The 13,726-nt window shown below is 36.0% G+C and overlaps 3 protein-coding genes across 3 annotated transcripts; 2 read left to right on the forward strand and 1 right to left on the reverse strand.

Moving 5' to 3' along the window:
- The first annotated feature begins 873 nt into the window (after positions 1–873).
- Positions 874–1,230, forward strand: LOC132562999 (uncharacterized). Its single transcript, XM_060227763.1, has one exon. The coding sequence runs from the start codon at positions 874–876 to the stop codon at positions 1,228–1,230; it is 357 nt and encodes a 118-aa protein (XP_060083746.1).
- A 20-nt stretch (positions 1,231–1,250) lies between these two features.
- Positions 1,251–1,610, forward strand: LOC132563000 (uncharacterized). The gene has a single exon (XM_060227764.1). It carries the CDS (start codon positions 1,251–1,253, stop codon positions 1,608–1,610), a length of 360 nt encoding a protein of 119 aa, XP_060083747.1.
- Positions 1,611–4,158: 2,548 nt separating this feature from the next.
- On the reverse strand, positions 4,159–11,803 carry LOC132563006 (uncharacterized). Its single transcript, XM_060227771.1, has 8 exons — positions 11,509–11,803; positions 9,736–10,140; positions 9,219–9,385; positions 8,571–8,769; positions 7,843–7,884; positions 7,468–7,569; positions 5,321–5,360; positions 4,159–4,878 (listed from the first exon to the last, which is right to left on the reverse strand). Exons 1-8 carry the CDS (start codon positions 11,549–11,551, stop codon positions 4,812–4,814), a joined length of 1,065 nt encoding a protein of 354 aa, XP_060083754.1. The 5' UTR covers positions 11,552–11,803; the 3' UTR covers positions 4,159–4,811.
- Between the last annotated feature and the right edge of the window lie 1,923 nt (positions 11,804–13,726).

Consider the following 13,726-nt stretch of genomic DNA (forward strand, 5'->3'; position numbering starts at 1 on the left):
GTCTCAAATGTGAATGGCGTTTCTCAAAATGATGCGAATGACACTGCAAACGTTGTGCAAAATATTGTCAAATACTTACGAAAGCCAACGCCAGAAATAAGTAAATTTGATGGCAACCCTATGGAATACCATAGATTCCTTCGTCAATTCAAAATACCGAGACAGATTCTGAAAGGATGAATTACCTGGAACAATTGACCTCTGGAGAAGCTAATAAAGTTGTTTCTGGTTTCGGTCACTTACCTGATGCGGTCGCTTATATGTCAGCAATGAAAACTCTAGAGGAACGTTATGGTGATAATGACGTCATAGTATCCGCATTTGTGAAATAGGCTTTAGAATGGCCACCGATAAAGGATGCCAAATCGCTGGATGAATTTTCGCTTTTTCTCGCAGAATGTGAAAATGCGGCCTCTAGCATAAATAGTAGTTCAGTGCTAGACTTCTCGGAGAATATCAAACGTTTGTTATCGAAGCTTCCAGTATATATGCATGATCGCTGGAGAAATATAGTAGTACAAAACAAGGAAAACAAGAAAAGCGTCCAGTTTGCAGTCTTTACTTCGTTCCTCAGAAGGAATCAAAGAAAGCCAATGATCCAACCTATGGAACAGCTGCGATAAGCGGAACGACAAAAAATCGTTACTCGAGTAGACCTACTGGAGCTTCCGCCAACATCAGTGGGATAGTGAATGAACCGAGCTCATCAAATGCAACAACCTTTGACACCGTGCATGTGGCATGAGATGTTCATTTTGTGATGGTGCACATAAATTAGAGTTGTGCAAGTCTTTTATCGCCAGGAGCCTAACAGAGAGATATACTCACCTTAAAACGAAGGGGCTTTGCTTCGGGTGCCTCAATAAAGGTTACATGACGAAAAAGTGGTTGTCTCAAGTTCTTGAACTGGAGCATGCCAGAATTAACAGATGCTACAAACCAAAAGGCTTTGGCGAAATAACTTCGTGCCAATTACATTGCTTCTTCTCTGATGCCAGCGAACTTGGCACAGGAATAGCCATCTACTTGCGACTACGAAATCAAGACGGAGAGATCTATTGCACATTTGTATTAGGAAAGAGTAGAGTTGCCCCTCTTAAAGTAATAACTATTACTAGGATGGAACTTACTGCCGCGAACGTAGCTGTCAAACTCGCCAAACTAGTGTCTGAACAGCTAGACATGCAAATAGACCGAAATATTTCTGGACTGACAGCACGTCAGTGTTGAAATACATTGCCAATACGAAAATGCGGTTCCATACATTTGTTGCAAATAGGCTAGCGGTTATTCACGAGGCAACCTCTGTACAAGACTGGAACTGTGTTAGCTCTAAACAGAATCCTGCGGATTGTGCATCTAGGGGAATCCACAGGGTTGACAAATTCATTGGCCATGATGAATGGTTCAAAGGACCGGAATTTCTCTGGAAATGTGAGGGAGAATGGCCTACAATCTCCGAGTCTTCTGTCGTGGAAGACAATTTGTCAGATGACCCAGAGGTGAAGGAGACAGTGTTTTCTGCCTTACTACATACTTTGACGGATGATCCAATCACGAAGTTGACACAAGATGTTTCTGATTGGTGGAGATTGAAAAAGAAGTTGTGACTCGTGTTAGCAAATCTAGATTAACTTCAATCGAACTAACAAACAATGCTGAGAAATTTCTCATCAAACGTGAGCAGCGAGAAGCCTTTTCGAAGGAGTTATCGGATATTCGCTCACCCAGCAAACTAGTCAAGCTCTCGTCAAAACTAGTTAAACTAGATCCGATGCTGGACGATGGAATTATGAAGGTAGGAGGAAGATTGGATAGATCCAATATGACGTATGAAGCGAAACACCTGATCATCTTGCCCAAAAACTCGAGGATCGCAATACTGATCGTAGCAGGTGTGCACAAATCCAATGGCCATCTAGGCAAGAACACCATCCTGTCTATCGTCCGACAGAAATATTGGATACTAGGGGCTTCCGACTTAGTGAAATCAGTGACATCCAAGTGCGTCTTATGTTGGAAATATCAAGCCCCTCTACAGAAACAGAATATGTCAGATCTTCCTAAAGAGAGACTAAGATCCGATCAATCGCCCTTTTCAGAAGTTGGTATGGATTACTTCGGACCTTTCGAAATGAAACGCGGAAGATGTTTGATAAAGCGGTATGGTGTTATATTTACCTGCTTGGTTTCTAGAGCCGTCCATCTTGAAGTTGCGTCGTCTTTGGATACCGATTCCTGTATCAATGTCATAAGAAGGTTTATTTCTAGACGCGGGAAACCGAACTTCATCAGGTCGGATAACGGGACCAATTTTGTTGGCGCGGAAAAGGAAATGCGAGCATCCATCGAAACGTGGAATACTGATCACATCCGTGACAATCTTATGCAAACGGACATTCATTGGGAATTTAATCCTCCCTCGGCCTCGCACTTTGGGGGAATCTGGGAGCGACTAATCGTGCGCAAAGTGCTCTACGGTGTGATGCATCAACAAATAGTGTATTTGGACAATGAGGGCCTTCATACTTTGTTTTGTGAAGTGGAATCGATATTAAACGGAAGACCACTTACCGAATTACCCGACGGTCCTAACGATTTAGAAGCACTTACCCCGAACCATATTCTATTACTGCGGCCTGGGGAATTGTTTCCACCCGGAACATTTTAATATACCGACAATTATGTTCGCCGAAGATGGAGACAAATACAATATCTGGCGGATATATTTTGGAATAGATGGACCAAAGAATACTTACCTCTTCTCCAACAAAGACAAAAGTGGTTTCGTGTGGAACGTAACATCAAAATAGGAGATCTGGTTCTCGTAGCTGACAATACTCCGCGAAATTGTTGGAGTCTTGGGAGAATCGTCGACGTTGAACAAGACTCCAATAAAGTTGTTCGTGTCGTTAAAGTAAAGACTGCTTCAACTACTTTGACGTGTCCGATATCCAAGCTGTGTCTACTTCTTGAGTCTGACTGTTGAAACCTAACTCTATTTTACGTGGTGGCATAAGTGGGACGGACTTGACATTATATGTATTTTTGACATTTGATTGTTCATTGGTTATCCTTATCTGTATTTACTTATGTCCATTCCTTTGAGTAAATTTCATCTAGGTAAGATAAAATTTAGGGGCTGGTGTAATGGACCTTACTAATCCGGATGTTTTGTTACCCCGGTTTGGTTTCGACTTTATTGTGATCTTTTGACCTTGGCGCGGCCATACTTGACTTGCAGCGAAACACGTTCTCTAGCTATACGCAATTTGACTCATATGACGATACCAGCAAACAAATTATGGCAAATATGATGCAAGTATGTCGATTTAAATGCTTGTATCTTGAGATATCCTTTTTAATTGTTCTGATGTTGATTTAGGTGTTTCGTTCTATTTTTAGATTTGTAAACGATTGTGTCATGATTTGTGTATCGGGTACAGTAGTGCATATGTATAAGCATTTGGTAATTTTGATGTAGGGTAATTTCAGTGTATCTGGAGTATTATGATTTTATTATTCTAAAGCAAGAATACTTTATTATGTTTGAAACCAATTTTATCGATTGATACAAGAAACTTCGTATGTTTAATTTTTGTCCTCAGTTAATCTTTTCTGCTTATGGAATCAGTGATGATGAATAAAGAAAGTAGAGACGAATTATCACATGAGCTGGTATGTTACTTGAACAACGAAGCTATACATCTGTCTTACTATGATGTTATACATCTATCTTAATATGATAGTATACATCTATCTTAATATGATTAAATACTTGTATAGTATTATGATACTACAAATCTGTCTTAATATGATAGTATGCATCTATCTTAATATGATTGTACATATCTGTCTAATATGATGCTATACATCTATCTTAATATGATAGTACAAATCTGTCTTAATAGGATAGTATACATCTATCTTAATATGATTGTACACATCTGTCTTGATATGTTATACATATATCTAAATATGATCAAACACATCTATCTTAATATGATGTTATACATCTATTTTAATATGATAGTATACATCTATCTTAATATGATTAAATACTTGTATCGTAATATGATAATACAAATCCGTCTTAATATGATAGTATACATCTGTCTCAATATGATAGTAAAACATCTATCTTAACATGACACTATCTAATCCGAAAACATACACGCGTTTAATTATACAGTTGTATATTACATGATCAATTAACATTAGCATGAATAATTCGATACCCTTAAATGTTTTAAGCGTCTAGATTCCTCGGGGCGTCCTTTGTTACTGCTCCCTCGCTCTACAAACCAGTACATGGACACAATCCTTATCTAACTTTTAAGTATGTCGATGTTTACATGTCTCAGGTTATGTTCTATAACCGTTTCAAAATTTCACCATTTTCACGACTACTTGGTAGTCAATGATTGCCGAAGGTTTACATTGTGTATGTCGCCGATGAATTAGAAAGCTGTCCGAAACACCTTATATCATCGTCCTCCATCAATAACTTGGCATAGATGTCATCAAATTGTAGTGTTTTCCCACAATTAAACACTAACATTTGGCCCCAAGTTTCACTGACGAGTACCAGAAGGACAACATGATGCATTCCTTTCTTAATGTTTTCAAAGTTTCCTCGATATTTTTGCTAAAATGTTTTGTTCTTAGTAATCGATCAGACAATATATGCTTAATCTGATTCCTCGATTGAACTAAAACTTCCGTTATGAAAACTAGAAACGTTAATGGTACCACATCGATACATACAGCTAGGGTGTTATAAAACAGGTATCCTACACTAGGACCTCTGTCTATATGCTTGGTATTTCGTAATGTTCAGGAATATTATACACATGTTCATTTCCGTTTTGAGATCCCCTGTTGTAAAAAGAAGAGATAATATCATTTACGTTTTAATTTACTGATTAGCAAGGCGATATGTGTTTGTTAGCTTTTTCATTATATTGACATTCGAATGACATTACTTCGAAATAATCCACCAATGCAAATCATAAAAGCAATTGAAATATGGGGTCAATAAGTGCATCTCCTCACCCCCTATCCACCAGCACACAACACATCCAACCCAAACCCTGCCTTCGCATCAATAACTTGGCATTGATTTCAGCAAATAGTAATTTCACACAGTAAAACTCAAACATTCGGCTCACCCCTCACTGACGAGTACCAGAAGGATAACATAGTTGAGAGATGCAACCTTATCAATTTTTGTGTTTATTTAATACAACCGTTTACTAAGAAATCGCGTATTTCCCAGTTTGTTAACTGATTCTCCGTACAAAATCGATTATATACTTACTTATTGACCACCTCGTAGTCCACTTGTTGGTGTAAAAGCTCTGTTAATAAAAAATATCAACACAAGATGTATATCATTTGTCACGTTAACCACGTGTTAACCACAAATATCAACACAAAATGTATATAATTTGTCACGTTAAAGCACGTGTTAATAGCAAATATTAACACAATATTTATATAATTTGTCACGTAAAAGCACGTGTTCATTACAAATATCAACACAAGATGTATATAATTTATCACGTAAAAACACGTGTTTATAACAAATATTAACACAAGAGGTATATAATTTATCACGTAAAAGCACGTGTTCATAACAAATATCAACACAAGATGTATATAATTTATCACGTAAAAACACGTGTTAATAACAAATATTAACACAAGAGGTATATAATTTGTCACGTAAAAGCACGTGTTAATCACAAATATTAACACAATATTTATATAAATTGTCACGTAAAAGCACATTTATATACAAATATGAACATAATATGTATATAATTTGTCACGTGAAAAACACGAAGATAGTGATAGTGTAGAGATATATGAATTATATAAAAACGTTTTCTTTATTAGTCTCAATGTTAAACCTGCATGCTACGTTTTAATTAATTCAAATATTTACACGATCAGAATATACATATGTATGTGACGCCCGTCTGTATTTATCAAATATATGATCATGATAACATTTATTGAATTATGGAACTTATGTACATCCTTATTTCGATTTATCAATTTAGATTTTCCTCACTCACCCCCTAGTGGTTGAATTTTAGACCCTTAGCATCACCAATGAGTCCTAGAAGGACGATACAGCTTTTTGACACAGTTTCATAAATTGTCTGACTCTACTGTATCTAAATATGAAATATCAGAAGGTGCTATTCAAGGTTCAATCTTTGAGATGGCAGGTGGTAGACACTGCTGATCGACTTGAAGTCCCCGAGTTCTGCCCTAACATATACCGTATATACTTGTCTATAAGTCGATTCGCCTATAAGCCGGAGGTACGTTTTTGGGTTAAAATTTTGGAATTTAATATTGACCCTGCCTATAAGACGGCATCAAAAAATGCTCCGGCAAAAAATCGAGTGAAACTTTCTGGAAGTAAAGTTAAATGATCGTGAATAAAATTTTGTTGGAAATCTACCGTAGGTATTTTTATTTCAGAAATGAGATCATGTACCGATACGTGTTTGTCATGATCGTGGAGATGGAGAGTGCCAAGTCAGTTAAAATTTAATGTTAAAAGATCGTTTCTGCTCTCAATATATATAAAGACATAACGGTATTTCAATAAAATGTCATTACATTTTTTCAAGTTCTTGTGTTTATAAACATGGAAGATTATACAGTTCGATCGTCAGTCCTTCGATCAAACGCACAGATCAATCACAATTCATTTCCACGCCCTACCTGCATACGTGTCCAACCAGGAACTTAAGGAAGTTCTGGTAGGTGTGTAATGTTGAAAACGGACCAATCAGGACAACGCGGCATGGTGTCATTAATATCTATCAAATCATTGTGCACGTGCTACCCACCTCGTTTACACCATGCTAATTGACCATCGGTCTGCCTTGATTGATCTTTTGTTCTTCGTAATTGCCGTAAGTACTATGTATACACATTCCCGCACGGAACATTTTTGGAAAATTATGGTGTGATTTTTTGCTCACGGTCAATGACTCGCCTATAAGCCGGACCCCTCCTCGGAGGTCATAAATTTACTCCAGAAAATCCGGCTTATAGGCGCGTATATACGGTAAGCCACATTTAACTGCTTTCGTAGAGTGACACGGTTCAGAATATACACATGTTCTTGACTCAGTTTTAAATTTGTCTGAAATATGAAATTTACATTATTTACTTAATTACGAGGGTTCTTCGCCTCCTTGTATAGATTTTGACTTTTCTTTTAACCACTTTGGATTTTCCTTAGTCGCCAAATAGGCTACTAGGACCTCACCATCATTGACGAGTCCTACAAGGACGAAACAGATGAACGATGCAGTTAGATTCATTGTTTGACCCTGCTGTGTCTAATTCTAAATTTATATATTAAAAATTGTATGTCTTATATATATTATCTGATATTTTTACATCTTTACATCATAGATATAAAAAGGTAGTCCTTACCTTTGTATTTTCGTACTTTCAGCCAGAGACAAACAACACAAACGACGAGAGATGCGTTAACAGCAATGGAAATACCGGCGACAATCCAAGATCCGACGTTATCTGTTTAGAAGATGAACCATTACTATATGATTTACAAAAGACAGTGGCGAATATTCTTCCAGATTTCCATGTACAGTAACGACAACTCCTCAACTAAACAATGATAATCAGAATATAGGTTGGATATACACGTAGTATATATTACCATTCGAAGAAGTCTTCAGAAGATTTGTATACTAGAAACATGTTGAGGTTAAGTTTTCTGATCATCGGTATAATGTCTGCCGTCGTGAAAACACTATGGCTATTTACTTACTGTTTTTAATGTCTTACCTGTGTTTTGAAAATATACAGTTGTCGTTGATGAAGAAATATCTGTGCAAAATATCAAAGAGACATTGTATATTAGTAATTGAACAAGGTAAACTTAAGTGTTTAAATAAAATATAATATCAGAATGCAGTTACGGTTCCAGGTCATATTGGCAAATTAAACGCTAACAGAACCGACTGTTTAATGTGACCATGTCAGTATATAACACATACACATACGAACGTTGCACTACCATAGCTAGCTATCCCCGACCTAGAATATATAGTTAAATATACAATAGCAATAATGTTCAGAATTAGAGTACAAGACACGATTATTCTGTGGACAGCTTTCAAAACGGATTAGATAACGAAATGTTTCAGATCAATGCAATACTTGTCATTACAATATCAGGTCTACTTCAGAAAGGTATTTATTTCTTATCATTTTATCATTTCCTAACCTTGTTTTGAATAGAAGCTAACACAGATGTCGCTGTTGGAAATATATTTGAGGAAAAATAACATCATATTTACTATATATTTCTGAAAAAAGGTGGTAATGTAACACATTTTATTGGAAAATTCTAATGATCTAATCCCTGATATAGTTTTGAGTTCTGCCTCTAACCCAAAGATGACCTCTTGTCAATTGTCTCTAAGCAATGTCCTTTATTTTATCATCATGGCGAATAAATATCTTTACCATTTTTGTCAATTATGATTTTCTCAATATCATTTAATTCTTACAATTTCTGATCGAATAATAAGACTTCAGCTGCGCTGGATTAGAGCCACACACAGTTCCAGTGTACGGTTCACACATAAACGTGGTATTGGAATCGGCAGAAGTGACGTTGTAGGTAAGTGTACTGGTACGCTTGTAATTACAGTTCTCCTTGATCAAACCATCATCATTCTGATTTATATGTGATGCGGTCGGGTAACCCTGGAAACCAGAAAACAACATAACACTTTCACTCAAAAATTTTAAGTTTCATCTCCAATGTCAACAGTTGTTGACAGATCCTTCAACATTAGCAAAACGATGTGAATCCATCCTTCTTCTCCAATTCTTTATCCAATTATTTGATAAATCTAGAATGTATCTGACGCTGCTTTGCCTGGATTAGATTTACTAGTGTATAGAAAGCATGGAACTTAGATACAGCCCAATTACAGAATAAACAGAGCTCCTATTAAACAGAGTTAAAATTGGATTTTTTTATGACCAAACTATTTCACAAGTTATGATAATAGATATCCAGATTGCTCATAGTCCAGTTTACTTTTGCGAAGTGACTTTATATTTACAAATATCCAGATAACTCACAGTCAAGTTTACTGTTGCGTAGTGAAAGAACATTTACATATCACTTTCTATTAAACAATGGTTACCGTATATGAGCTGTCACTGGCTCGCTTGTAACACCAGGTGTGTCTCTGTTTGTCAGTGCCAACCGTTCCGGTACAGGAGAATGTCATCATAGTTCCAACAGAATAGTAATTACTGTTCACATTGGGTAATGGTGTCACAGACAGAGAGTTGGTATAGGTGGGACTTTCTGTAATACAATGAACCATCATACGTTCATACAACGTTACAACATAATGGTACAATTTTTTGTGTCCAAACTCCTATTATAGGTTTAAATTTGATCATCAATATCTTACAGAGCAACGATCAATAAAACTGAAAGAATATAATGAATAAGTCTTTATCATACTTAACATTACAATAAAATTATTCCTATCATTTAAATAGATTGGTTTTTTAGCATAAAACTATATTATCAAGCTTTAATTCCAGGCTGCAAAATAACTTTGAAGAGACTCTGTTGTTCCTCATGGTATTTCTGAGTCAGTTTTGTTTTTACTTAGAAAATTTTGTTACATAAGATGACCAAGTACATACCTTTAGCAGTGACATATTTATCATCAGTAGTGACCCCACCACTACCACCTGTCAGAGTGACTCCCATTATACATTGATAGGCTCCACCATCGTTACATGTCGTCCAATTAGCTGCTATAGTTAATACGAGCTGAGCACCAGACACAGAGTCCACATTTCCCGTCACTGTCACCCCTTGCCTGTTCTGATGACCTGTTGTACCCCACGATAATAATGATAATGCCGAGGGTTTATCATAGGTAACAGACACTATTGTTGTATAATCTGTAGTGCTGGTATTTTTCCTTATCCTAATACTATTGACATCGTTTATACCAACTGGGCTTGGTTGACAAGTAATTTTCAGTTCTGATGCTGGTGTTTGCAAAGTACTTGTCCCTGTTAAGGTAATGGACTGTCCAGAAACTGGAAAAAATATCAGAAACAATACCAGTTTAAATCTCCTGACAGGTAGTTATGTGAGCATTGACGTGACTCGCTCCCTAGTTTGCTAGTTAACTGATCACAAGTCGTGTGACGTATCACACAATATTTGATACGTATCACACAATATATGATATTTTACACAAGATATGGTACGTAGACTGCTATACTCGATTTGCATTGCTAGAGAAATCATTTAAGTTGTAGTTTGATTAAATTATGCCTGTTATCAACAACCATACACTGTTAAAGAAGCATTTCCACCGCCCATTGATCTGTCAGTGGTTTTTACAAAGTTCATACTACCTTTCAGCTCATTGCAGAAGTTTTGTGATAATTAGCATTGTCGTTATTTATTTTGGACTCGCGCAGTGAGCTCATGCATTTGATAAATAAATTCGAAATAAATAGTGAAAAGGACGAGGAGACTAATATGTGTACTTCAAAAGCTGTATACAGAAATAAGGATTTATATTTACAGGTGTACATATAGGGATAAAGACAGAATCTCTACAGTGCAGCGAGTACATTGTGGATAAGAGCAGACTGTCATAAACACGTCTGCACGTCGTATGGCTTAGTGGTCCCTTGCCTCACTGTCTCTAACACACGATACAATGTATTGCATTACATAAACGTAGACACTTCGCCAACAGTGGGCGAGGCCATAGATAGATCAGGTATCCGGTAATACAACTTGTCCTGAAGTGTATTTTAGTTTTGTGTTAGCACTATACAAACACAAATACAATTTTAGCTGCCGAGGTACAGGGGATTCACACGTACAATATCAAGACCAGTGAGAACACCTAATTGTTATTACTACAATTATCATGATAATTAGCAATTACCAAATAATTATCAGAGACAAGTATTTATTTATGTTACCTGTATTGATACATAAGTTTACCTGTATAGATGCGTAATGTTACCTGTATTGATATGTCAATGTTACCTGTATTGAAACGTTATGTTACTTGTATTGATACATAATATTACCTGTATTGATACGTAAATGTTAACTGTATAGATACGTAAATGTTACCTGTATTGATATATAATGTTACCTGTATACATACGTAATATTACCTGTATTGATACGTAATGTAACCTGTATAGATAAGTAATGTTACCTGTATAGATAAGTAAATGCTACCTGTATAGATAAGTAATGTTACCTGTATAGATAAGTAAATGTTACCTGTATAGATAAGTAAATGCTACCTGTATAGATAAGTAAATGTTACATGTAAACGATGGAAATGACATGCGTAAACTGTGACCAGGGTCTGGAATGCTTGTGTAAACTGTGACCACTAGAATGACCAGTAAATGGTAAAGGTCACTTACCTGTGAAAACTGTGACCACTAGAATGACCAGTGACATATACATGACTGATACAAACAGGGTGTCGCAGCTTTTTTCTTATATTTAAGAGAGTTACTTCGTAACGACGATACATCTATTGCTATACATGTATCTACTGCCCTGTCTTATCTCTTTCCGTACCACATGTTCCGTGCTTCCTGCCGCATCTATTATTTGTTCGCGTCACGAACTCGTTTAAGAATCCCCTCAAATACATCTACAATTCACCCTCATAGGATCGTTCTCCACCATCCACCGTGGGGTGCTCTAGCGTGGAGGAAATCAACACTCCACGTTACACCGTGGAGCTCTCCACCACGACTCCACGCTTCACGGAGAAACGTGGAGAAGCGTGGAGGTCGATGCAAGCCTAATGGCTACTTACCGAGTTACATGTACTGCCCTATTTTTTTTTATTTCGGTCGACAACCGCCACAATATGCTGTCAATGTAATATTTTAAAACGTGCATCCATTTCGTTCATAAAGAATTTTATATAGCAAACAGAGTATTAATTTTATGACACAAATAAGACGAGGTCAAGCTGAAATAATTATCGGCTGATATGCCTTTTGCATTTCTCAAGGTGCATCGGCATATAAGAAAAAATAGCAATTTGATCTAATAACATCGGGTTTGAAACTTTGTAAGCTGTACGCATGCTTGCACTACAAAAAAACATCCCAGCTTGAGTATTTTTTCTAGTATCTGCATGAGCAGGTTTTCAAAAGAAAAAAAAATCTTTGTTTCTTTGTGTGCGTAATATTAGGCCGATTTCCAATTCGAATAGTCGACACTGAGACAGCGGCGATTTTGTGGGCAAATTGCAGGGAAAACATGGACAATCTAATGTAAATGTAAGCATGTTTAGTTATTCTCCTATATAAACTTTCATATTATGTAAAATTGCCGTGTGGAAATCTGCATGGTCATCTTCAAAAACAAAAAAAAAAAAACAAAAACAAAAAAACCGAAAAAACAAAAAAAAAAAAAAAAAAAAAAAAACAAAAAAACACAAACAAAAAAAAAACAAAAACAAACAAAAAATGGGGATCGTAATGTCTAGAGAAAAGTTTAATTTGAAAGTAAATTAGGCTTAATGAAGCAGATAAAATTGATAACAAAAACAAAATATTATGACGTCTACCAGTATTTAAAGTCATAAAGTTGTAAGCTGCTTTAGATTTTTACAGAAGTGAAACTGGACCTTAATAGCATTTGGACATCTTAAATGTAAAGAAACAATATGAATTCAAACAAAGCAGTAGTAAATGTATTCTAGGTGACGGGAATTGTGCCATAATATGACATAATTTTGGAGGTGTAAAGGTTACAGGAACTGCATTTTGATCCACGAAGACCCAAGATAAAAGCCTTCTGCCTGATACTACGCTATGTCAGCATCCACTTGCGTTCATACCAACGTAAACGCAATACAAACTTAAATGCTTATATAGCTTCTTTTGTTGTTGTGTAAAGGACTTCGTACTAATTCGTTTGTTTTCATTATATATAGCCTTGCTTTTTATCGCATACGATACCTTTGACCTTTTGACCTAAAATAATCCCAAGCAAGCCTGTTTGTTAAGGAACCACTGTATGAAGTTTGAATTCATGGAGAACTCAAGTTCTTGCGAAAAAAAAAAACCTATGCGCGGACATCGCCGCCTATATGGCGACACAACAACTAGCGTTCTAAATTTTTCAAACGGCAAATATGGAAGGAGTCAATTAGAATCACGAAAAATGACTGGCTTTAAAAAATTCAAAAAAATAAAAATAAAAAAAACCCCAATGAAATGAGCTAGTTTACAAGTTTATTAATCTCTCCAGACACACCGTAAGTGTGCTACAGGAGGTCAATTTTTAGATACATTGTTACAAATACAAAGTGTTACATATTGTTAGCACATCAGTGATTACATACATACATACATACATACATACATACATACATACATACATACATACATACATACATACATACATACATACATACATACGCACGCACGCACATATACATACATCATACATACATACATACATACATACACACGCACGCACGCACGCACATATACATACATCATACATACATACATACATACATACATACATACATACACATACATACATACATACATACATACATACATACATACATACATACATACATACATACATACATACATACATACATAC

This window comes from Ylistrum balloti, unplaced genomic scaffold, assembly GCF_031769215.1.
Source record: "Ylistrum balloti isolate Yb309-2 unplaced genomic scaffold, AGI_CSIRO_Ybal_v1 Utg371556, whole genome shotgun sequence".
Classification (NCBI taxonomy): domain Eukaryota; kingdom Metazoa; phylum Mollusca; class Bivalvia; order Pectinida; family Pectinidae; genus Ylistrum; species Ylistrum balloti.